This window comes from Camelus bactrianus, chromosome 1 (genome assembly GCF_048773025.1).
Source record: "Camelus bactrianus isolate YW-2024 breed Bactrian camel chromosome 1, ASM4877302v1, whole genome shotgun sequence".
In the NCBI taxonomy this organism is placed as follows: Eukaryota; Metazoa; Chordata; class Mammalia; order Artiodactyla; family Camelidae; genus Camelus; species Camelus bactrianus.
Window position 1 is genome coordinate 112306431 of NC_133539.1, and position 26018 is coordinate 112332448.

The window sequence follows — 26018 nt, forward strand, 5'->3', positions numbered from 1 at the left end:
CTCTTACTATTTCTATATAAAATATTACAGAAAATGAAACCTGTATAGTTTTGTTGTGAGAAAATTGTTTTCAGGATTAATATCTATAAAAAACTGTCAGTTATGAGTATTGCCTTGCTTATAGTCTGTTAGAGACTTTTTAAAAGCTTAACTCTCATAGTACATTGACTTATGCTAGAACTCTTAGAACTCTAACCTGGCTAACAGTTTGAGTTTTCAGTTAGAGTACTGATGAAAGTAAGATGTCTATGATTCCTGTATACATGAATTTGTTTTCACATAGGCACCATGTCTTTTGGTATCAATTAAGTTACTTTTAAACTGCTTTCTTTAAGAGGGTCAAGATTGAAAGTCTAGGCTGTATAAATAGAATTGAAAGTGCTTTGACCAAAACCAGATATTTTTCTACTTATTGACATTTCCAGAGTAGATTGATAATTTTTTTCCCGCAAACTGAGGCTCTAGGAAGTTATATAGAATAAAATTTTGTCATAGAGAAGTGACTTTGATAGAAAGCTCAGATTTCATACTCACATAGACTTACTGGATTATAGGAGATACAAAGCTTAATTTTTTGAAGTTGTGATGAAGATAATGAATCTACAAAATGTATTTTTTAATTATATTTCTATATGTGCTAAATCTTAATTGTATTTTTCTTTAAATGAAGAATCTAAATATACTTTGAAATAGTCAATTGATGATTAAGATAATGCAATAACTGAAAACTGTTTTGCAACAGACCTGCCCTATGGTAGGTAAAGTAACAAAGTTCCTTTAAAATAATTTTCATTAAACCTTTCACATTTAATTGTTCTTACAGGTGGTCGCAATGGTTATGGTGCAAAACTTTGTAATATTTTCAGTACAAAGTTTACAGTAGAAACTGCTTGCAAAGAATACAAACATAGTTTTAAGCAGGTATGACAGAAATGTGTCTAAGTCTTTTTAAAAAAATAATCATGTTTGTTGCTTTGCCAAGATAATAGAACCTTAGATAAATTGCAGTGATACCCAAATAGCTTTTTTTTTTTTTTTAAAGCATTAAACAAGTCATCAGAGTAAAAAGACTTCAGAATGCCTGGGAGATTTTATTTAAACCTGTCTTTCTCCCATTCCTTTAAAACAAAATGCTTGATTTAACAGACTTTTCCTTTAACCTGTTTAAGCAATAGGGAAAATGTCCTGAACCTCATAGACTTATTAAGAGGCATCCACTTAGCATGTTTGAAAAATTCCTCATTGACTGATTTGTCAAATTTATATTTCAAAATTTTATCATATTTTTCTTTTGTAGGCTTTTGAAAAGTTTGAAGTTTTCCATAGGCGAAAATAATTTTGTCAGGAAAAGCATCATACCTTTTAATTTTTGTAAAATCCTATATATGGTCATGTTGAAGTATTTGAAATATATTTAACAGCAGTGTATGAAGTTGTATTGTTTTGCTTATTTTCAACACGAGGGTGTATTTAAATTTTTTTTCATTTCTAATATCAGTTTCAAGGATTTGTTTGGTTGTAAAGCTGAAAAGTATAATTGTGGTAAATGAATGTATTTTATTAGCTGAGTCTTTATGTATTATCAAATACAGAAGCATTATAGGAATATTTGAATATTTTTTTCTTTTAAAGACGTGGCTGAATAATATGATGAAGACTTCTGAAGCCAAAATTAAACATTTTGATGGTGAAGATTACACATGCATAACATTCCAACCAGATCTGGCCAAATTTAAGATGGAAAAACTTGACAAGGATATTGTGGCTCTCATGACCAGAAGAGCTTATGATTTGGCTGGTTCATGCAAAGGAGTCAAGGTTATGTTTAATGGAAAGAAACTGCCTGTAAGTGTCCTACAACAGTTGATGCTTTGTTAATTTGTAGACAATTTATAGTTAGATCTTGCTTTTTAAATCTGATCTGTTAATCTCTTTTAACTGATTGTTTGGATGATTCACATTTAAAGTGATTATTGATATATTTGCATTAAATTTACCATCTTGCTATTGGTTTTTTATTCATTTTATTTGTTCTTTGTTTCTTATTTCCTCTTATTCTGCCCTCTCTGGTTTTAATTGAGCATTTTATGGTTCTACTTTATTTCCTCTATTTACTTATTATTATACTTGTTTTTAAAACTTATTTAGTGGTTACCCTAGGGTCTATAATACACATTTGTAAATGATTTGAGTCCACTGTCAAATAATTTATCACTTAATGTGTAGCAAAAAGACTCTGTAACAGCATATCCCCCATCTCTTGTGTCATTGTCATCATACATCTCACTTTTACTATGCTATAAACAACAGAAGAAGAAAGAATGAGATGGAAGAAATATTTGAAAAAATGGTGGCAGAAACGTTTCACAATTAGTGACGTTGTTGTTAATGCTTTAAGCAGTCAGTTACCTTTTAGAGCTATTAAAAATACAATACGTGGAATCTAAAAAAAAAAAAAAAAGAAAAAACAGGACACTAATGAACTCATTTACAAAACAAAAACAGATTCACCAGACGTGGTAAACAATCTTATGGTTACTGGGGGAAGTGGATGGGAAGGGATAGATTTGGGAGTTCGAGATTTGCAAATATTAACCACTATATATAAAAATAGATAAAAAGCCAAATTCTTCTGTATAGCACAGGGAACTATATTCAATATCTTGTAATAACTTTTAATGAAAAAGAATATGGAAATGAATATATGTATGTATATGCATGACTGGGACATTATGCAGTACACCAGAGACTGGCACATTGTAATTGACTATACTTCAATAAAAAAAAAAAGTAGGTAATTTAAAAGATACAGTAATTATATTTTACCTTAATTTATTCCATTTCTAATGCTCTTAATTTCTTGATGTAGATCTAAGTTTATGATCTTAATCATATTTCTTCTACCTGGAGATATTCTTTCAACATTTATTTTCTGTAGGGTAGGTCTGCTGGCAATAAATTCCCTCAGTTAATTTTTGTCTGAGAGAGTCCTTTTTTCCTTCACTTTCAGAGGAGATAGAATTTTATAGGATGTAGAATTATGTGTTGACAGGATTTTTTCCCCAGTCCTTTAAAAATTCACTGTTGTCTTGCTCGCGTGGTTTTCTGCTGTAGTTCATATTCTTCTTTCTCTGTTCATAAGATGTTTCTTTTTCCTCTGGCTACCTTGAAGATTTTCTAATTGTCTTTGGTTTTTTGAGTCTCATACATTTAGGTGTACATGTGGGCTTTTTTGCTTGTTGGTTTGTTGGTGGTGTTTTTTGTTTTTTGCACTTACTCTGGTGTTTTCTGAGCTTTTTGGATCTGTTGTTTGGTGTTAGTCACTAATTTTGGAAAATTTTTGGTGGTTATTTCTGCAGATATTTCTTACGTGCTGGTCTTTCTTTTCCTTCTGGTATTCTAATTATGCATATGTTACAGGGTCCCAAGCTCTTGGATGTTTTGCTCTGCCTTATTCTCTCTGTTTCCTTCGTGTTTTAGTTTGTTTAATTTCTATTGTTGTATTTTCAAGTTCATTGATTTTTCTTCCTCTACTTTGTCAAGTCTACTGCTGGGGCTGCCAAAGGCATTCTTCATGTCTTCTACTGTGTTTGATGTCTAGCAGTTCCATTTGATTTGCTCTTACAGCTTCCATTTCTGCTGAAGTTGCGTGTTGTCTGCCTTTCCCGTTAGAGCGTTTAACATATTAGTCATAGTTATTTTAAATGCCCTATCTGGTAGTTAAAACATCTGTGACCGATCTAAGTCTGGTTCTGATGATTGCTTTGTCTTTTCAGACTTCTTTCTTGCCTTTTGGCGTGCCTTGTAAGATTTTGTTGAAAATCAGCTATGTTGTATGAGGTAGTAGATGCGGAGTAAATAGGCTTTAGTATGAGGATGTATGTTAATCTGTGCAAGAAATGGGTTGTGTTGCAGTCTGTTGTTTCTGTAGTTACTAGTGTTGAGGTTGGTTGTTGCAGTGGGCACCAGATACTTAAAATTCTTTTTTGTTTTTGTCATTTCTCTTTGCTGTGGCTCTTCCTTTTGAGCTGCCCGTCAAGGGGGGTCTGTCTCTTGTGGCTCTTCCAGCTGAAAACCACTGTTACTTTGGAGGCCTGGAGCGTAATTGTAGGTTGTGGGACACTCTCATGTCTGATTAGATCTCAGACTTCGGAGTGCGCAGTGGGCCTGTGTCTCAGGGGTTTGGCCTTCACAAGAGTGTCTACCCCAACATTAGAGGTAGAGATTTTTCCTGTGTCCTCTATTCTTTTTCCCCTAGTTGCAGCAGGTAACCACAGTGTTCTCATTCAGTATTCTTCAGGCTTCCTGCTCCACAGAATGAGCCTTTTTAAAATTTAAACTTAAATGAGATGGGAGTGGGAAGAAGTGGGGCTGGGCAGAATTACTTTATCCCAGCTATAGTGATAGCTCACCATTGCTTTCCAGTAGTGTCCTTCCCCTTGTAAATTAAGCTTTGTTGTTGATAAGGGAGCTGAGTCTGGGTGGAATTCCTAGGGCTGCTGTCCTCCAGCTGGCACCACAGGGGATACTTTGTCTAGATTTCTTTTCTGTCTTCCCTGTGAAAACCTGCTGGGATTCCTGGAGGAAACACCTGCAAAAGAATAGGAACCCTTTTGACTACAGCCCTCATGTAGTTCACATACTCTCACTAGTCCACACTTGTCTATAATAGTAATTTGCCAAAATTTCTGGTTTAATGTTCATATGGGCTTATATGATGCTAAGCAGCTTCTGCTCCAGTTAAGCAGAATGCTTATGATGCAGGAAAAATGGATGTGGGGCGTGAGGAGGGCCGTGTCCCAGGCTTCAGTTGAGCCCCTGGGACGTTCCCTGCTAAGTGTGGGTCCTTGGCTTCACGAGGAAAGAATTCAAGAGCGAGCCACAGTTGAGTAAAGGTAGATTTATTTAGAGAGATACATCAAAAGGCAAGAGAAAGGCCATGAGGTGTGGGGGTTGGGTGTTCAGATTAGAGTAAAAGTAGGTACACACTCCATAGACCGAGGGTGGGCCATCTCTCAAGAGGGAGAGAGAGGGCAGCAGCCGCAAGGCACCCTGTTGCCAGTTTTTATGGGCTCAGTGGCTTCATATGCTAATAAGTGGAAGGACAAGTCTAACTAGCCTGGGGAAGGGGCTGGGATTCCCAGGAAGTTGGCCATTTCCCACTTTCTGACCTTTTGTGGCTAGCTTGGGACTGTCATGGCGCCTGTGGGCATGTTATTTATCATGCTAATATATTACAGTGGGCGTGTAATGAAGCTCAATTTCTGCTAGAAGTCAAATCTCCCACCATCTTGAGCCTCAGGGCCTACTGGGGGTTGAATTCTCCACCATTTTGATGTTAATTGCTGTATCATTCCTTGAAGGGCTGTGCTCTGCCCCCTTCCTGTCTCACTTAGGTTCTGTGTCTTCCTACAGACACCTGTCTCTCTTCAGATTTAAGATGGCTAGCTGTCCAGTGATCTCTGTTTTTTGACGGTTCATAAAAATTTGTTGTCTGATCAGCTGTTTTCTTGTAAGGGCAGATGCTTTTTTTTTCTTTTTGGTCCTTACATATCTGAAGTCAAGCTGTTTAAGTCTACTTTGTCATTTAAAAAATTTAAACTTTTGAAAGATTTTATAATAATTTACCTGTCCAGTTGTCCCTTCGTACCTTTTCTTTTTCAAGTACATATGGAAATGAATTCCTTTTTAGAGGACAGAAATCAAGGAGTAGAATAAGGGAAGGACATGAAGGTTGGGATTGAGAGCTGTTGTGAATGAAGGGAAGTGAAAGTATGAGAGTACCTGATGGCATTCACCCCAGTTCAGGTGCCAATAGAAGATGAATTCTTTGTTTTTCTTTATGGTTTCCCAATTATTAGGTAAATGGCTTTCGCAGTTATGTAGATCTTTATGTTAAAGACAAATTGGATGAAACTGGAGTGGCCCTGAAAGTTATTCATGAACTTGCAAATGAAAGATGGGATGTTTGTCTCACATTGAGTGAAAAAGGATTCCAGCAAATCAGCTTTGTAAATAGTATTGCAACAACAAAAGTAAGTGTGCTAATTCTTTGTTTCCAAGTCAGTGGTAGAACAATACTGGATTAAAAACAGCAAACAGTAAACAACAGTGACAACAGAAAACCCGCAAATCTACTTTTGTGAAATCAAAAGTGACTTACGAAAATAAAAGCTTATTTTCTATGAAATAGCTGTCTTACAATTTAAACACCCACTGAGAAGTAAATTTGTATGATTAGTGTTTATAATTGAATATGTTTATATTTTATGAAATTTAGAATAACAAATTCCTTATTCTGTGTTCTGAGTTTAAAAAGAACAAATAATAGGAGAGGAGTCTGTTTTGGGATCAGTTTGTGCAATTTGTTATCTGCCATTCTAAAGAGTTTGAACCCTTTTCTGTAGGCTTTTGAATTTTAAAATCAAATGAAATTCTTCTCATTTATAAGCATTTATCCATTGACCATAATAAAGTATCAAGCAATACAAGTGTGTATTTTAGAATAATCTAAAGCAGTGATTTGTTACTTTGTCACTCTTATTTAAGTTTCAACTGATTTTTTTTAATGTTTGCTATTTTTTTATAATCTGGCATCACTTTCTCTAGTCAACAGAAATCCTGTATCAGATATGATTGCATTTTGTTATATGTTATGGAAACCTAACATACAGTGGTTTGTAAATATGTAAAGATTTTATTTTTTATCTATGACTGGGGACCCGTGGGAGGCAGTCTTAGTTTGGTGCTGTAACTCCACTATGTCCTCAGGGACCTATGCCTTTCCTGGCTTTCTTTTCTGCCACCCTTAGCATGTGGCTTTCATTTGCATGCCTTTAAGATGCCTGCTGCACCCTCCCAGGTTCTAGGGAGAAAGAATGAGGTTGGGAAAATGCATATGCCAACTAATCTCTCCCCTTTTATCAGGAACACAGTAGTTTTCCTGGAAGCCCCCTCCAATAGCCCTCTGCTGACATCTCTGACTGAAACTGGGTCAAGTGGCTATCGCTAGCTGTGAGAGAGTCTAGATTGGTTATTTATAATTGGGCATGTTGCCAGTTAAACAAATTTGGGGTTGTTAGTAAGGTAGAAGGGGAGAATGGATATTAGATGGACAACCATCCATGGCTGCCACAGTCCTCCCTAAGTGTAAATATTATGAGTGTCATTACTGCCACCAGGCCAGTATTCATTTTGACTTCCATGTCTCTTTCTTTGATTGTTTTCACTTTGTATGGAGTTACATGGAGTTGCTAATTGGCTCTATGACCAAAAGGACTTTATTTTTAAAATCTCAACTCTGCCATTCTGAGACTCATATTATTTTTCTGGAAAATAGGGTTAATAAATTAATAATACTGACTTCACAAGGTTATTGTGAAGATTAAATGCTCATTTTAGGAAAAAAATGAATATGTAAGTGTTTTGCTACCCTAACTATAGAAGATTTTGTATTCTATATTTTTTTTTCCCTCTTTAGGGTGGACGGCATGTGGATTATGTAGTAGACCAAGTTGTCGGTAAACTGATTGAAGTAGTTAAGAAAAAGAACAAGGCTGGTGTATCAGTGAAACCATTTCAAGTAGGTGATGCTTTTATTATATATATTCTGTTGAATTACTAATTAATATCAATATCTGTTGAAATATTAAATACTAAATAAAGTTCTGACATTAACCTTTTTTGGTGTGTTTTCAACAGGTAAAAAACCATATATGGGTTTTTATTAATTGCCTTATCGAAAATCCAACTTTTGATTCTCAGACTAAGGAAAACATGACTCTGCAACCCAAAAGTTTTGGGTCCAAATGCCAGTTGTCAGAGAAGTTTTTTAAAGCCGTGAGTAAAATCTGTATTATTTTAGTGTGTTTTTTATTGAAAGTAGATTAACTAGTTTTCTTGATTTATTTAGTCTGTTTGTGATTAGTTTCTTTCTTATAGTAACTGTGGGTACAGGCATACTTATACTAAAAACTAATATGCTTGATTCTGAAAAATTCAAAGGGTAGTTGCTGTTTCATGAAACAATTGATTATTTTGCCAAGCATTGAAGTAGGGAATCATGTAACGAATTGTGTTTTTAGCTTTGCATTGGACACTATAAACCAGATTTACCTCTGATAAATGTACAGGTCCTTGTAAGACTCTTGATTTCATCTTTCCTACTCATTTCAAATTCATCTACTGATTTTTACCTTTATATAATTTTTAAAAAATTGTGATAACGTGCATAACTTAAAATTTACCATATTCTACATATTTTTAAATTTCATTTTATACATATTTATTTAGGCTATCTTTAACCTTTCTGAAACAAGATGAGAGTATAAATAAATAATAAATCTTAGGTTTAAAACTGGGCCTTGTTAATGCTAATAATTCCTCATAATCTCCTGTGTATAAGCAAGACTTGCCTCTGTTCTCTTGTTCACCAGTGCCATCAAATATATATTAAGTAATCATATCTAAACTAGTGCCTTTAAATATGTTTGCACTGGAAATGTAAAGGTGAACAAATTAAAGCCCCTCCACTGTGGAAGTTTGTAATTTGTTGGAGGAGTATCATGTCATTGCAATAGAGATAACATATTTATTAAATTCCAGTATTGGAATTCCAAAGGTACAGTTTCATAAACAAAAACAAAAGTTGTTTTTTAGGTTTTAGCTGAAAGCTTATAGAAATAGTACTTCTGGGTCTAATAATGAATTTTGAATACAGATGACCCTATGTTAATGATTTCCCAAATTTCTGCCCTCATAACAGTTGTTCTTATTATGAAGGAATTTGATTTAGGATTTTATACTTTATCATTTTTGGCAGAGGAAGTTTAGATTTGGCAACATAGTTCACCTCTTTTTTAATATCTCAAACATTCCGGAAAACTATTTTGTGCACCTGAAGTCAGACTACCCAGAATAATGAAAAATAACTCCAACTTGGAGATTCTTTACTTTTTTTTCCTTTTGGCTTGACATCTTGTCACACGTTGGTTCACTGCAGAATGACATATATATATATATATATCTGTAATGTTGAAATCCTCATCACCAAACTTTTAAAAAATAAGGACTATTTATAAGTTCTTGAATTTATCCTAATGTCCCTTGCATGTTAATATTTTTTGGTCAAAGTGAATCCAAGATTTATATTTTTGTGTTGAAGGAGATCAGAAATGGCAGCATCTGGAATTTGCCAGGTGGTAAATTCATGGGTGAATCAGCTTTAACTGTGTTAATTTTAACAAAATTAACTTGTAATAAAAGCTATGTATGTTTCTTAAGGAGTTTATTATAATAGAATTTTTTTCATGTGTGGTAAACTTGCCCTTATTTCATGTGTTTATATTTCAGTACAATAGGTGTTTGTGAATATCTGCCTGAGTTAGTTTTACTGTAGTTAGAATAATATTTACCAGCATATATCATTATTATTACCATCATCACCACCACTGTCTGACCTTATAACTGCACAGATTCCAAGCATTATATTAATTTTAGGTAAGTATATGAACTTCTGGCTTGATTGTATATCATTACTCCTTGATTTTTTAGGCCTCTAACTGTGGCATTGTAGAGAGTATCCTGAACTGGGTGAAATTTAAGGCTCAGACACAGCTGAACAAGAAGTGTTCCTCAGTAAAATACAGTAAAATCAAAGGTATTCCCAAACTGGATGATGCTAATGATGCTGGTAAGATTCAGATTATTTTTTTAGATTTTGATTTAAGTTTTCATTTATTCAGTTACAGACTATTTAGATTTTCCACATATAGAGTGTAGGATTTTATGTTCAGAGTATAATTTTACTTCACTAAAATTGCCACATGCACCACATATTACTAATTTTCAGGGAATAGGAATTCAATAAAATATACTTAGTATTTAAATTATACTGAGCATAATGGAAGATGGCTCCTACAGTCTTTTCATTATCATTGTGATTATTCATTTTTCTGGCTTAATTTTTTTCATTGGTAAAATTGAGAAACTTGGAACATATGTCATTTTAAATTTCTCAGGTGGCAAGCATTCCCTTGAGTGTACACTGATACTGACAGAAGGAGACTCTGCCAAATCGTTGGCTGTGTCTGGATTAGGTGTGATTGGGAGAGACAGATACGGAGTCTTTCCCCTCAGGGGAAAAATTCTTAACGTACGGGAAGCTTCTCATAAACAGGTATGTATCTGTATATATATGTGTACATATATGCCCATATGTATATGTGACATTTTAATACTTTACTAGAGTTGTTGAATTTTTATATGTAAATTCCTACTCACCTTTTATGTGTTTAGACACTTGAAAATACTCCAGTTCTTTTCATTTTTACACAGATCATGGAAAATGCAGAAATAAACAATATTATCAAAATAGTTGGTCTACAGTACAAGAAAAGTTATGATGATGCAGAATCTCTGAAAACTCTACGCTATGGAAAGATAATGATTATGACTGATCAGGTTGGTTTAAAAGTTGCCACATGTTAAAACTCGTATCTTTTTCAGAATGTCCTTTTGCTATTTGTTTCATGAGATTTGTTCCAAGATAGTACAAGTGAAAGTGATTGTACACCTGGAGAGGGGGAGGAGCGTTGTTTAATGGCACTTTGTGTGTGAAGCACGTTTTACATGATCTAATTTATGGTAACCGTCTTTTTGATTAGTTACTTTAACAGTGTTTTTAAATGCCATAAATATGGGAAGAGTAGAACACACACTGTAGTATTATGGGGTTAAGTCTTCCTATAAGGAGGAAGGAAATGATGAAACTTACAAGTAAGAGAGGTTAATCAATAGGATAATGGTTAATATTCATATATGATGGCATAATTTGGGATGCACAGAAAACTAGGAGGACTTGAATTGTAAAATGGCAGTTATTAGGAAAGAACTAAATAATTGAAAAGGACGAGTTTCATATGCATCCAACTACTTGTCTCTTGTGTACTCTAATTGAAAGCATTGGTAGAGAAAATCTTCAACTGAGAAGCTGCCAAATGGTTTTAAGCAGAAATTTGTCAGTTTTTATGTTAAGAGAAGACTTGTGAATACCCATATTCCATGGATTTCTTCTTCCATTGCCCAATTAAGTGGCATTATAATGTTTCACGTAGTTCTGCCTTTAAATCATTTTTTTCGTGAAATCTGGGTTAAAGTATAAAAAACATAATGGTGTAGTATATTATATAATGACAGAAAAATTCAGACTGTCACTTAGCTATATTCTTTATTTGAATTTTAAGAAAAAAATTTTTACTATGATCATCCAAAGAATTACATGTTATGTTTTATAAAACGCAGTTCTAAAATTTGAATGGAATTTTGCCTCTTATGTGTATTTATACATTTAAAAATCTGATTATATAAGTAGCTATATTTCATGAAATTGTTATAGCACTCTTTACTAACATTTATTTAGGATCAAGATGGTTCTCACATAAAAGGCCTACTTATTAATTTCATCCATCACAACTGGCCATCACTTTTGAAGCATGGTTTCCTTGAAGAGTTCATTACTCCTATTGTAAAGGTACTATTTACATCAATACATTTTTATATTGTTGTCTTAAAAAGTAACAGAAAAACTAATTTTTTTTATTCTTCATTTAAGGCTAGCAAAAATAAGCAGGAACTTTCCTTCTACAGTATTCCTGAATTTGATGAGTGGAAAAAACATATAGAAAACCAGAAAGCCTGGAAAATAAAATACTACAAAGGTTTGTATTCTAAAACACTTAAATTTTGTGAAGTTACTACTGACAAATTTATTTTTATGAGCACATTATAAATATTTTCCAAGTTTGTCTCTTTTAGCCTTCAGAAATAGCCATTACTGGTTTTTAAAGAACTGTTATGGAAAATTTGATGTAAGTAGAGAGAGTCGTAGAAGGGGCTTCCCATGTACTTAAACAATCACCATTTCATGGCCAGTCTTGTTTCATCTAAACTCTTCTCTTCGCCATCCCATTAGTTTGAAATAACTTCCAGGCATTAATTATTTCAATAATACTCTAGTACATATCACTAAAAGAATTTTTTTGCCTGTAATACCATTATCATACCTTCTTTAATAACCTTAAATATTCAATCCATGTTAAAATTCTCCTGATTGTATTAAAAATGTTTATTTCTGGTTGATAAGTCTCTTAAATATTAATATACTGTTTCTCTTTTCATATTTTTCCCTTAGAATTTATTTATTCAAAAAGTTGGATTTTTTGTATAATTTCCCACATCCTGGGTTTTGCTAATTATCCCTACAGTTTCATTAAATATGAAGCATGTTCCTCTGCCCCTTGCTTTTTGTTAACTGGTAGTTAAATCAGAGGCTTGATCAGATCTGGATTAGGTATATATGACAAAAGCATTTAATAGGCGGCTTTGTTTGTCTTTTTTGTCTATTAAAATTGATCACTTGGTGTAGGTGTTGCCAGCTTGATCCATCAGCTCTTCAGCTAGTGATTTTAAACAGCCTTTGATGTTTATGATTTACTTAAAAAATTTTTCAGCTTTATTGAGGTATAGTCGACAAAATTGTATGTATTTAAGGTGTAAACATGATGGTATATGTATATATTGTGAAATGATTACCACAGTCAAGTTAACATCCATTATCTCAGTTACCTTTTTTTTATGGTGAGAACATTTAAGATCCACTGTCTTAGCAATTTTCAAGTATACAATATAGCATTCTTAACTATAAACATTATGCTATACATTGGATTCCCCATAGCTTTTTTTATCTTATAACTGAAAGTTTGTACCCTTTGACAGACATCTCCCCGTTTCCCTCTCCCTCCCGATCCCTGGCAGCCACCATTCTATACTCTTGTTACCATAAGCTTGACTTTTTTTTTTCAAGATTCCATATATAAGTGAGATCATACAGTAGTCTTTCTCTGTTTGGCTTATTTTCACTTTTATTTTTAAAATTGTGCAGGGCTGGGTACCAGTACAGCTAAAGAAGCAAAGGAGTATTTTGCTGATATGGAAAGGCACCGCATCTTATTTAGATATGCTGGTCCTGAAGATGACGCTGCCATTACCTTGGTAATCAAGTTAATTTTAAAAAGTCTCTCCTAATATCCATTCCCTGTATCTGCTATACTTTTCTTCCCAGTCTTGGTTTTCTGTAATAAGTTTCTTCTGAATTCTAAAGGCCAGCCTGGTTAATCTTAGTGTCATGCCCCACCACCCCAGATTGTGCCCTACCTTGATAAGTCTTTGATTCAAAGACCTCTATTCAAGTGTATTTCTGATAAAAGCATATTGGAAAAAACCTTAATTTCCCAGAAATTAATAATTAGTTATTTGCTTTTATGCATTTTAATTTTATTATGAAATTCATTTTATTTTTCAATGTGTGAAATTGCTACCTGGAATCTTTCAGGCATTCAGTAAGAAGAAGATCGATGACAGAAAAGAATGGTTAACAAATTTCATGGAAGATCGGAGACAGCGTAGGTTACATGGCTTACCAGAGGTTAGTCAGAAAGAGTGGTGATCTGGGGGAAGAAAGAGAAAGAGACTAAAATTCATGCAATAATAGTGACATAATTGCTGCATAACTTTTCTCTTAGCAATTTTTATATGGTACAGCAACAAAACATTTGACTTACAATGATTTCATCAACAAAGAATTGATTCTCTTCTCAAACTCCGACAATGAAAGGTCTATACCATCTCTTGTTGATGGTAAGTAGCTTTTGTTTAAGAATCTTTCTCATTTTTGTTTTTTATCAAGCATATTTTAATTTCATAAACTTTAAGCCATCCTCATAATAGTAAATTTAAAATTCTGAAGTTGCTCTTGAGATGTTTTAGTAGTTCTGAAATGTTTTGTATTCTTTAATTTGAATCTTTTAAACCATGTTGAATTTTTAAAGAAAATTAACTTTAAGGCAAATTTTTAAAGATTTTGCCCCCAAGTTGTTGGAGACTTTCTAAAATAAGAAGTAAAATGAGATTATGATAAGTTCTAAAGTGTTTATCAGAGAATGAATTTTAAAACCACCTTTATTCCTCATTACCCCAAAACCTCATGCTTTTAACTTATTTAACTTGACATTAGAGCAGAGTTTAGTCTTCTTTCTAGAGCTTTTTGATTTTGATTTTGTAACTTTTAGCAAATTAGTAATCTTTATGTTTCTTGTTTTTTCAGCTGATATTCTGCCAGTTCATCCAGTGCTAGCTTTAAGTTACATCCCTTTTCTAACACGTTGCCCAATAATTGCAGTCTAAAGTGGTCTCAGATGCCTATAAACTTCTATGCCAACAATTGTGTGCGTCTTATTTTACTTGTGTTAATTTTGCCTCCTCAATTAGATTATAAAATTCTCAAGGAAAGTGGCCTTATTTTATCATCCTTTTGTTTCTGCCATGCTCTGGCCCATGATGATGATGATGATAGCTAGCATTTACTGAAAAGTTTACTACTAAGCTCACTGGACTGGAGCAAGAAGGATAAGGAAGCAGAGTGCTTTGCTTGCGTTGTCTCATATTACCCTTATGATCGCCCTATTAGGGAGGTAATTATTTCAGTTACACTGATGAGGAGACTGAGTCTTACTGGTTTAATAATTTACAAAAAATCACATAGCCAGGTTGAGAAGAGTATCCAGATTAGGGAGATTCTAAAGCCTGCATTCTTAAATATTAGAACACATCTCTTCTTTGTAAGAGTTTGCCTGATTTAGGACATTCTAATAATAGTTTTCAGGCTGATTGATGGCTTGCTGGTACTTTAATTACAACTGACATTTTGGGCATATGAGTGTTTGGAAACTCCTTGAAAGGAGTTTGGTGCCACTGAGTAGTTCTTTAAGACCCAAAGGGGGTCTTTCAATTGGTACTTCACTTTTGGAATAGACTGAGACAGTATAAAAGGCGTTAATATGTACTTATTTGTTACAGAAGCTCAGGTAAACAATTTTAGTTATTTTTTCAGAAGCAAACTATATCTTTGCTTTTTTTCTTTTGAATATATAGAACACTGTTGTCACTAAAAGAAACATTATAACTATAACTCGAGTAATATTTTAAAAAGAGGGTTGTTCTTTTTAAAAATAGGCTTTAAACCAGGCCAACGAAAAGTTTTATTTACCTGTTTTAAGAGGAATGATAAACGAGAAGTGAAAGTTGCCCAGTTGGCTGGATCTGTGGCCGAGATGTCCGCTTACCATCATGGAGAAGTAAGCATTGAGATTGGAATCAATTGAGAGCTATACTTATTGGCATGAAGAATGATAATTAAGCATAATACAGTATTTTTCCTTTTATTAGGCCTTTGGAAATGTATGAGGATTGAGAGTTTGGGTTTTAATAAAATTAGGAAATGTACATACAGAAAATTTAGAATATTAATGTTATGTTCTGTTTGTTTCCGCCCTGTAGCAAGCATTGATGATGACTATTGTGAATTTGGCTCAAAACTTTGTAGGAAGTAACAACATTAACTTGCTTCAGCCTATTGGTCAGTTTGGAACTCGGCTTCACGGGGGCAAAGATGCTGCAAGTCCTCGTTATATTTTCACAATGTTAAGGTAATAATTTGTTGATGTAATGGTATAAAGTTTTATTTGAAGTTTATTGGAACTAACCAAATGTGTAATAGAGTTGTTACTATGGAGAGAGATGATTGGGTTATTATGTTGAGGGTGAATGTTTCAAATTATTCATCACATGTAGAATGAAATTTGTTGATCTCAATTTTTATGAATTATTGGTGAAACCAGTCCTAATGAAAGTAAGGATTTTTTCTGATCCCAGTTTATTTTTTAAGCTGAAGATGGGTTTTGTGGTTTAGTCAGAATAAGAGGAAATCCTTAAAAAGTTATTTATCAGTACTAAGAATTTAGGCATTTGAGTCAGTAAGTAACATAAGTGAAACAGGGCTATTTTTATTCTGGCTTTGTGCCTAAGAGAAATATATTCGGTAATAAAGTTAGGTAAATTTTATTGTTAAAAAGTTTAAGTTAAACAGATGTAACCAAAATTCTTAAAAGAAGTGCATTCTTTTTAAAAGATTTTTTGAAATATAAAGTCTTTAATTATGTATTAAGTTTTATTTTTTAAAACTGTGCAATTGTTCCACGTTTTTGTTTTTCTTTTTATTAGCTCTCTAGCAAGACTGCTTTTTCCTGCTGTGGATGACAACTTGCTTAAATTCCTTTATGATGATAATCAACGTGTAGAGCCTGAGTGGTATATTCCCATAATTCCCATGGTTTTAATAAATGGTGCTGAGGGCATTGGTACAGGATGGGCTTGTAAACTACCCAACTATGATGCTAGGGAAATTGTGAACAATGTCAGACGAATGCTGGATGGCTTGGATCCTCATCCCATGGTAATTATGTAGAACTTACTGCTTATATTGTTTTTCGTTTTGGGTTTTTTTTTAACAAATGATAATGTGAAAACTACAAAGGCCAATCATTTTAGAAAAGTAATGGAACCATTTTCATTTTAGAACATATTGTAGACAATAAAGACCTTATTAATGTGTAGCTTGATATGTGCTTACAGTCTAAAAGATACAAAGTTTGGAAAAAGCCTGGGGATAAGATATATAGGGAGAAACTGTTTACTAAAATTTTAAAGTAGTCTGTATTTCAGGCTTTCAGATATCTAAATTATAAAATGTTTTCATGACAAAATTATACGCAGCTTTATGTTTTTGCCTTTAAATTACTGAGTCATATTAGAGTTGTAAGGATGCTTAGAAACACATTGTGTATATTTTAATATATCCCATACTTTAAAATTTTTGCCCCTTTCTTACATCATTTACTGTGTTTGCTTCTTCCCCCAAACTTCCTCCAAGAAAAACTTCTCAAAAAAAGTGTCTTACCCTCTTTTACATGATTTAAAATCACCTAGAAATTTCCTTTTATCATGATACACTTAAATATATTTTTATTATAAAAATGATCGTGCTTATTGTAGAAGATACAAATAAGCAGAGAAAAAATACTTCTGGTATGTAGAAAAAAACTTAATATTTTTATGTATCTCTCTCCAAGTTTTATTTCATTTTTGTATTTTAAAAGAAAACAAAATATTAGATTATGAGGGTGATTTAAAATGTTTTTCCTCTAAATACTTTGTAGTACTTTAAAGTATTTCTAACAGGTATCAAATTTTTATGCGTATAGCATTTTATTTTAATTATTTCAGATGCATTTTAGAGTGTTTATTAAGTCAGTATATTTGATCAGTACATGTGTGTCATATATATGATACTGTGGCTAAGTGGTGAGATGAAGTACCAGTTCCTGTCTTCAGAAAGTTAATGTGTTGTCAAGGCAAGACATCTGGGCATGAAGTTTACAGTGACAAAAGATACCAGTAGTTGCTCAGTGCGCCAGAAGAAATGTCCTGTACTATATGCCTAATTCCTTAATGATAATAACAGATACGAATTTTAGAAGAGGAAGAGATCACTTATAATTAGGCTGAGTAAGATTTAGATAGATGGATGGGGTGTGCGGAGCTGAATAATTGTCAGGGCTGGTAGAGGGAGTGAGTGAAAGTGAGACTATTCAGAAATTAAAATGTGGGAGAAGAGGACGGATCTGGAAGGCAGGTCATTGGAGAAAAGTTAGAAAGTTAGATGGGGTCCAGATTGTGGAAGGCTTTTAATGTACTATCTGAGGAGTTTGAATTTAAAGGATTATTAATCTAGGGGAGAAGGAAGTATGGAGGGTATAGGCTGGAAAAAAGGAATATTCTTGGAAGACTAGGAAAGATGATACTAAGGTTTTGAGATTGGGGGAATGTTGAGATTGTATTAACAGAAGCTGTGAATTCAAGATTGAGTGATTATTTTGAGAAGGACTTGCGAATGAGAGGAATTTAGTTCTGGTCATGTTAACTTGGCAGTAGCAATAGACTATCGACTAAGGGGCATTCACATGTGGCACTGGCACTCAAATGAGAAGGCAGGACCTCAAGGTATTTTATTTTTCTCTGCAGCTGCCAAACTACAAAAACTTTAAAGGAACTATCCAAGAACTTGGTCAAAACCAATATGCAGTCAGTGGTGAAATATTTGTGGTGGATAGAAACACAGTAGAGATTACAGAGCTTCCAGTTAGAACTTGGACACAGGTTGGTATAAGTATGTGTGCAGCCTGTGAGGAGGGCAGTTAAGTTAAGCAATGCTTTCTGGTAAGAATATGATTCTGTCAACATTCGCACTGTTTCTGTATAGTGTTTAAACATTCCTGTATACATTTTTGACTCATTCATTTGAGTTTGTGCTTTGATTCTTCAAATGGTAATTTAAAAGCTTTTTAACTTACCTAAATGTAGAATGACTTAAGCTAGCTTTAAGACTATTATCTTTGTTTATGTTGAAATGAATAGAATAATATGTAAAAAATAGTGTTTTGAACCCTTATAAATATGGTCAATAAATTCATGTCGATCAGTATCAAAAGTATTTGTGTCACCTCTTGTCAGCTCTAGTTGATGCCATCTCGTTATACTCTTAGCCTTTTCCTTGCCCTTTGAGTGTGAGTAGATCGGAACCATTACCTTGTTTATCTTCTCTCTCCATTGAGATCCTCATATATTGTCTTCCATAGTGACGGGGCAGGAGATGATAGAGATGGAGGTTTCCCCTTTTTTCTCCACTGCTGTTGAGAATTTTTTAAAAATTGCATGACTTGTGGTAAGAGAACATGAATGTATGTCATGAAAGAATTACTTATTTTTAAATCTTTTATAGGTATACAAAGAACAGGTTTTAGAACCTATGCTAAATGGAACAGATAAAACACCAGCATTAATTTCTGATTATAAAGAATATCATACTGATACAACTGTGAAATTTGTGGTGAAAATGACTGAAGAGAAACTAGCTCAAGCAGAAGCTGCTGGATTGCACAAAGTTTTTAAACTTCAGACTACTCTTACTTGTAATTCCATGGTAATTGACTAGATTTACTGTGAATTTAACCTTTCTTGCATGCTGTAAGTTGGAGTGTTGTAATTGGCTTCAGACGGGAGTGGCTATAGGGCATTTGAGTGCGTTTTCCCACTTGTATATGTGCTGACGAATCTAGAAACACATTTCTTTCCCTCTAATCTTATCCTCTACTCTTAACTCCAGCTCTATATTTGTGGATCTGGGCTCAGAACACACAGGATACACACACCCTCACATATACTGACTGAAAGTTATGAGAATGATTGTTGCAAGATTTCCATGTGCCTTATGCCTGTTTCTATTAGCATTTTAGTTGGGGAGTACTCATCTCCTAATTCTAATCTGCTTTATTAAACTTATATATTAGTGTTTGTATATAATTGGGAAGGGAGGTAAAAAATGAAAATGTATTATTACCCTTGTTCCATTCCAAATTAGCTTTTGGACGTACGAGAGAATAAAAGAAAAAAATCCAACAATAGCACAGTGATTGAGAAAGTGCCATAATCTGCCAAGCAAGGAAGATTGAAAAAGGACAGAGAAGAAGTAAAATTTCCCCCCAAATTGAAGTTTGAGTGAATTATAGCACATTTATAAAAAACAAAAAAGAGAGGCAGATGCATATCCATTTAGTATATGGGAGGAAAAAGAACCTTAAATTTAATATTTTGAACTTATTGATAGAATGTATTTTTAGTTTGAAAAATTTTATTAGGTGGTTTTATAGCCATAGTTTGTATACTTATAAATAAGAACTTTTCTAAAGGACCTATTTTATCTTTCAAAATTACTCCTATTTTAAATATTTTCATAGTTTTGAGAATTGAATTACCAGTTTCTTGGCATCACCAAAGGAATATTTACAGAAATGTGCTTAATTTTGGTTGTGTTTAATGGCTTTTAGGGCTGGTATGTGTTCACATAAGTGTATTATGGTTATTTTAAATACTGTAGATGTCGTACAAGTTAATACCAATAGAATTTATGTAATCTTTAAAACTTTTACATAATCTTCAAAAACTTTGTTTTGCTTAGGTACTCTTTGATCATATGGGATGTCTGAAGAAGTATGAAACTGTGCAAGACATTTTAAAAGAATTCTTTGATTTACGGTTAAGCTATTACGGTTTACGTAAAGAATGGCTTGTAGGAATGTTGGGAGCAGAATCTACAAAGCTTAACAATCAAGCCCGTTTCATTTTAGAGAAGATACAAGGGAAAATTACTATAGGTAAGAGGCAACTTTTAAAAATTTGAACATTATTTAAAATGGATAAAAAAACTTTGTTAATAGAAGACATTTTTATCAGTAGAATATAAACAAATACAAATTGAATCTCTTTTCTTGATCCTAACTTTATTTTTCCCTCACATAGAGAATAGGTCAAAGAAAGATTTGATTCAAATGTTAGTCCAGAGAGGTTATGAATCTGACCCAGTGAAAGCCTGGAAAGAAGCACAAGAAAAGGTAATCATTTGCAGAACAAGACATTCAGAGAAGCTTTTAAAAGCAACTTCCAAAGCAAACAAAACATATCCAACCCCTGAATTTTAAATTTAGTACTGCTAACGGTGCTGAGTGATTTGTTTGGAGACTGAAGTCTTCTGTTTACCCACAAAACAGATACAGGACAGGAATTTTCAGTGCATTCCCACCGCAAAGCACTTTGCTAGTGTGGCTCAACCAGGGCCTGGAGAAGTGCCTCCAGGTCTGAGAAGGTAGCTCAGTCTCCTCAGCCCTTTCTCTGAGCCTGCCGTTAAAGGGCTGTGGTGGTGGTGGTGGTGGTGGTTTTGTGAGGTGCATTATGCCATCTGGGAACTACACTGGTAGCACAGAAATCATTTCACCCTGGTCAGTTTGTGGTCACAGTATGGTGTCCAGCCACCATTCACTTGATCTGGTTTTGGTTTATGCTGGGGAGACTAGACACAATATGTTCAATATTTATCAGTATTTATTGAGCACCAAGTATGTGCTCTGACCCATGCTTAGATCTTTGGCTGGAGATTTCAACTCTGGAACTTCAGATTAAAAGTCTGATGTTTCATTAGTGAAATTGTCCCATTTTAGATCATAGAGGACTAATATTCAGTGAATGCAGTACTAAAACTTTGCAGTTCCTCTCAAGAATTAGCTTCTTACTATTTACTGCGTATGATTTAAAGAAAAATTTTAAAAGGCAGTACAACATTGTGATTGAGAACACAAATGTACAAAAGGAAGGAAACTGGAAATGATTTTCATATACTTAATTAACATATTGTGTGTATGTGTATGTACGATACTGATAATGTTAGCATCTTTAAAAAATAGTTATGATTGGTGACAAAATTTGAACTGAAACTTTAAACTTCCATACATTTATGAGTTCTCACCCATAATGTTTTTCATCAAACTACATTGAAATACTGCTTTCATTTACATTGTTTTTCTCAGTTTTAAATAGTCAATAGAATGTCGTATGTTAGAGTGGATAAAATTAGAATAAATGATATATTTAGCAATTACATATTAAGATAATAGGTGTATTTGTTTTTTGAGGAAAATGGGGTAGGCAAGATGGGGAGTGTTCAAAATTCGGATGATTCAGGCACTTTGCTTTCCTTTCAGTGTGTTTTATCACACTCTGAAACCCCAAATTATGGTTTATACACTACTTGCCCTTCTGTATCACTGTTGGTTTAAATCATGTATTTTAAAAAATTAGCTAGTTAACTAATGAATTTAATGTTTAGTTTTAAAAAATAAAGATGTTCAGGGTTTGAGAATGCCCTTCTGGTAGAAGTAGACTTCATGGGTAAAAGCTAGTGCTTGATTTCAATAATTTCATCGTTACCATCAAAATTTTCTCAGCATCTCGGCCACGTGTTCACTTTGGGGATTCAAGAAACAGAAGGAACTGCTCTTTTATAAGAGTGTCCTGTTGTATGTAGTGTTGGAGAAGAGAGAGTTATAAAGCAGATAATTAGAAGATTAAAAACAGTAGAATTCTGTCACTGGAACTTGAAAGATTTTTTTTTCCTTGGTTTCTCAAAGCATCCTTAGTCACCTTCACATTGACAGTGATAGACACACATATTCACAGAGCACTCCTTAACAGTACTTGGTCTGTCTTCAAAACCTAGAGCAAACAGACTTCTGAAGTGTGGGTCTAAACAGGATTTTATGACACTCTAATGATATTTTAAATAGTAGTGTAACAACCTTAATATTCCATAGCAACACACTATTTCATGAAGAAATTTCAAAAACTATAGAGTGAATTAATTTGTCATAAATTATCTAGGTCCTTATTAATCTATCAACTCAACACCAGCAGTCCTTATTTGGCTAATGTTACTTAATTGAGTTTATACTTTTGTTTATGTAATGAAGTATCTTGCTTTGCAATTTTTATTTTTATCCCTTCTAAAGTACACTTAAACTTTACTTTGTATATATACATTATTTTACTGAAAATTTTTAATTAAATTGTAAAGGTTTTTTTTTTTTTTTCTTTTTTGGTTACTAGAAGTGAACTTTTTGTTTTATGGAGTATCAGGTTAACTCAGTCATTTTTATTTTTTAATTTTTTTTTTTTAATGGAGGTACTGGGGATTGAACCTGGAACCTTGTACATGCTAAGCACTCACTCTACCACTGAGCTATACCCTCCCCCCAACTCAGTCACTTTTAATTATCAGAGTGCCTTAACAATTGAGATGCAATTTTATTTAACAGCTGTTGTTACTTAAAAAATTTTAAAGGTGATGTCACCTATAATAACTTCTATTAAATTCATTGGATTTTAAAATTTAATATTAGCATAAGTTTTTTATTGAAACTGTTTCTATGAAAAAAAGATCTTATGAACACAATTTTAGAATAGTTCTTAACAATTCTTACTCTAACTCACCAGCTCTTAAATTCTTAAGTGAACTTTTTTCTTAGTCCTGACCTGAATATTCTTGCTGGAGAGAATTTTTATTAAGAACTCATCCTTAGTGAGTGACTACCTTAGCATATTTATTGTAACCATGAAACGTTCTTCATAAGTGATATTTATTTTAGGTTTCAGATTGCTCATTCACTCACCATATAAAAATCGGACAAAATGCAATGATAAAACATTAGTTCTGCTCTATTAATTTTAAGATGTAGTGTCTTCTCAAGCAGTTAATTTTTCATCAGATTCCTGGATAAATAGGGACTGAATATACCATTCCTTTTGATGACTTTATTGTGTATGTTTAGAAAATTTAAACTTTTTATAGGAGATATATACTCATAGGTAATCTTACAGATAATCTAAAATAAGTCCACCACCCTGAAGATGTAGCATTAAGAGTGTAGTATGTATGGAATTTGAAACTCAGTATTCAATAAAATTCAACATTGATTTGATATTATACAGGACTTTAATATAAAGTTTATTATTTTTTACAGGCAGCAGAAGAGGAAGAAACACAAAACCAGCATGATGATAGTTCCTCTGATTCAGGAACTCCTTCAGGCCCTGATTTTAATTATATTTTAAATATGTCTCTATGGTCTCTTACTAAAGAAAAAGTTGAAGAACTGATTAAACAGAGAGATGCAAAAGTATGAACTTTTGTGGGTTAAATAATTTGAAACTGTTTCAGTATTATCCATATCTTTTTCTTTTCCAAAAATAAATACTTTGATTTACCCTTTATGTATATGTTTAAAAATTATTGAACGTCTAAATCATACTGCTTTTTTTTATTATAGGGGAGAGAGGTCAGTGATCTTAAAAGAAAATCTCCTTCAGATCTTTGGAAAGAAGATTTAGCAGCTTTTGTTGAAGAACTGGAGGTAGGTTAAGTCTCCATTAAAGTATATTTGGAAAAGTAATGCTTATGACACAAGAATGAACATTTTTAAAATTTAATTATCCCAGAGTTTCTTTTAACTCTATGAAGGTTAATGTTTTTGTAAGCTGCATTACGATTAAGCTTTTAGCTATATGAAGTCATAAAGAAAAGTTATGTCTGGTGTAGATGAGTGAGAGCTATAGAGTTGAAATTTAGAATGAATTAAATTCTACTACTTACTATTAGTTAAAATTTCTTGACTGACTTCAAATTAGCTTATTGATTCAATTTAATGTTTTCCCTCAAAGAGATAAGAGCAATGTATATATGATTGAATATAGGTACTTTTATTTTATTGTATTTTTTAGGTACTTTGATTTTTAAAAATTAGAATGATAGTCTCTTTAGGCTTTTAACAGAGAAATTTTAATATTTCTTTGTTATAACTTAGTTTTCTCCAGGTAGAACTCCAATTTAAAAGAGAAAAGAAGAAATATAGAGGAAGATATAAAATATAAACTTTTTCTAAAATTGCCCAATTTGTTTTTAAGCAGTTAATCCACTTAAATTCTTAGAATTAAATTCATGGTAGCAGTATGATCATCTGATTTTGCATAGCATATGATAAATTACTATTTATTATTACTCGTATGACATTACTTATATATCTTGCTTTTTAGTTGCTTCGTTGATCTATTGCCCACGTGCTCTAGTTTTATTTTCATGGCCTAGTCAGAATTAAAACTCTTAGGAATGAGTGTGGTATATTAGTTGCCTAACAGAATTTCTGGCATTTTTTAGTGCTATCATTTTAGTTTCCCTTAATACCGCAATATAAGTTTGCCTTGATTTATACTTTTCTTATATAATTATGAATTACATTTTAAAACATTTGAGACCCTTTTTTTCCTGCTGACTTTTACAGTTAAAAATTAATATCCATTAAAGATGAAGTAAGCTAAAGCAAGAGTAAAGAATATCTTTATATTTGTTAACAGAAATGCCTTTTTGTATGATTTGCTGCGATTCTGATACCAGGTCATCAGAAGTCTTGATTCCATAATACATCGTAGGATCCTAGAATTGGAGGGGACCATGTAGGTCATTTAGTTACTACCCCCTTGTATTACAGACGAGAAGTTAGTTGGATTTGGGACTACAAACCAGGTCTTCTGACTTAGAATTTTTTGGTTTTTGCTTGAATTAGATCGCCTGGAAGGGAAGCTTGTTCTTTAGTGAATAAATAATAGTAGTTTTAATGTCTTAGGCAGGAGTGATTGTCTTTTCTAATGAGTTGTCATGCATCATCCTCTTCCCCATCCTTTATGATTACGCGTCAGAGAGTGGAAGCGCAAGAACGAGAAGACGTTCTAGCTGGAATGGCTGGAAAAGCAATAAAAGGTAAAGTTGGCAAGCCTAAGGTGAAGAAGCTTCAACTGGAAGAGACGATGCCCTCACCTTATGGGAGAAGAGTGGTTCCTGAAATTACTGCTATGAAGGCAGATGCCAGTAAAAAGTTGCTGAAGAGGAAAAAGGTATGACGTGTCTTTTGCTTCAGCTCGTTGGTAGGGTCGACCTCCATAGTGATGTATGTATGTATTTTAATTTTACTGTGTACTTAAATTAGAGCTTGGGAAATGAGCCTCAGAGCTGGGGTGAGACTGGGGAGTTCTCTGTACAGAGCTAACATTTGAAGCGCTGGGGCTTTGCGGTACCAGACAGGTCACTCTTCTATAGCTCTGATAAACTGATGCCTGCACTGCTTCCCCCTTACCTGGCTTCCCACTGCTCACAGGTTCACTTACACATAGAGCTGGCTTCCTCCGTAGGAAAATGGCTATTCTTATTTTCTGACGGGGTTAGCATCAGTTCTCAGCACATTTCTCCTCACCTTACATGGTCCCTCTGAGTGACCTCATTTATGCCCAGGGCTAATTTTCACTTACAGTGATGACTCTTTAAGTCGGTGTCCCTAAGCTATGATGTTTTTAGGAGTGCCAGGCTAATACAGCTGTCAGAATTCCCCAAACCCCTCAATGCAGCATGCCTGAAATGACCATTATCCTGGTTTAGAAACCTGCCCTTCCACCTCTGTGCCTTGTCTCAGTTACTGGAACTGTCAGCCATCACTAACATAGGGCCAAACACCTGGGAGTTTTCTCCTTTAATCAGCAACTATTTTCTATTGATTGCCTATGAAATGGCTCCAAAATCTACCCTCTTATCTTGGTCCTCGTTGACACTGTCTTGGAATTCAGTATGTTTTCTC

At 33.5% G+C, this 26018-nt stretch overlaps 1 protein-coding gene across 2 annotated transcripts in view; it reads left to right on the forward strand.

Moving 5' to 3' along the window:
• The window catches only part of TOP2B (DNA topoisomerase II beta), a 57880-nt gene that overhangs the window by 20669 nt on the left and 11193 nt on the right, over positions 1-26018 (forward strand). For both annotated transcript variants that reach the window (XM_074371361.1, XM_074371370.1), the window contains exons 6-28: positions 824-921; positions 1633-1845; positions 5862-6035; positions 7481-7582; positions 7702-7839; positions 9553-9691; positions 10020-10177; positions 10336-10461; positions 11420-11530; positions 11612-11717; positions 12941-13050; positions 13391-13483; positions 13581-13695; positions 15070-15191; positions 15394-15542; positions 16117-16348; positions 17977-18111; positions 18734-18934; positions 19970-20165; positions 20311-20402; positions 23361-23516; positions 23667-23750; positions 25090-25284. In XM_074371361.1, the coding sequence (XP_074227462.1) occupies positions 824-921; positions 1633-1845; positions 5862-6035; positions 7481-7582; positions 7702-7839; positions 9553-9691; positions 10020-10177; positions 10336-10461; positions 11420-11530; positions 11612-11717; positions 12941-13050; positions 13391-13483; positions 13581-13695; positions 15070-15191; positions 15394-15542; positions 16117-16348; positions 17977-18111; positions 18734-18934; positions 19970-20165; positions 20311-20402; positions 23361-23516; positions 23667-23750; positions 25090-25284 (3245 nt within the window). The remainder of the gene's footprint in view (positions 1-823; positions 922-1632; positions 1846-5861; positions 6036-7480; positions 7583-7701; positions 7840-9552; positions 9692-10019; positions 10178-10335; positions 10462-11419; positions 11531-11611; positions 11718-12940; positions 13051-13390; positions 13484-13580; positions 13696-15069; positions 15192-15393; positions 15543-16116; positions 16349-17976; positions 18112-18733; positions 18935-19969; positions 20166-20310; positions 20403-23360; positions 23517-23666; positions 23751-25089; positions 25285-26018) is intronic.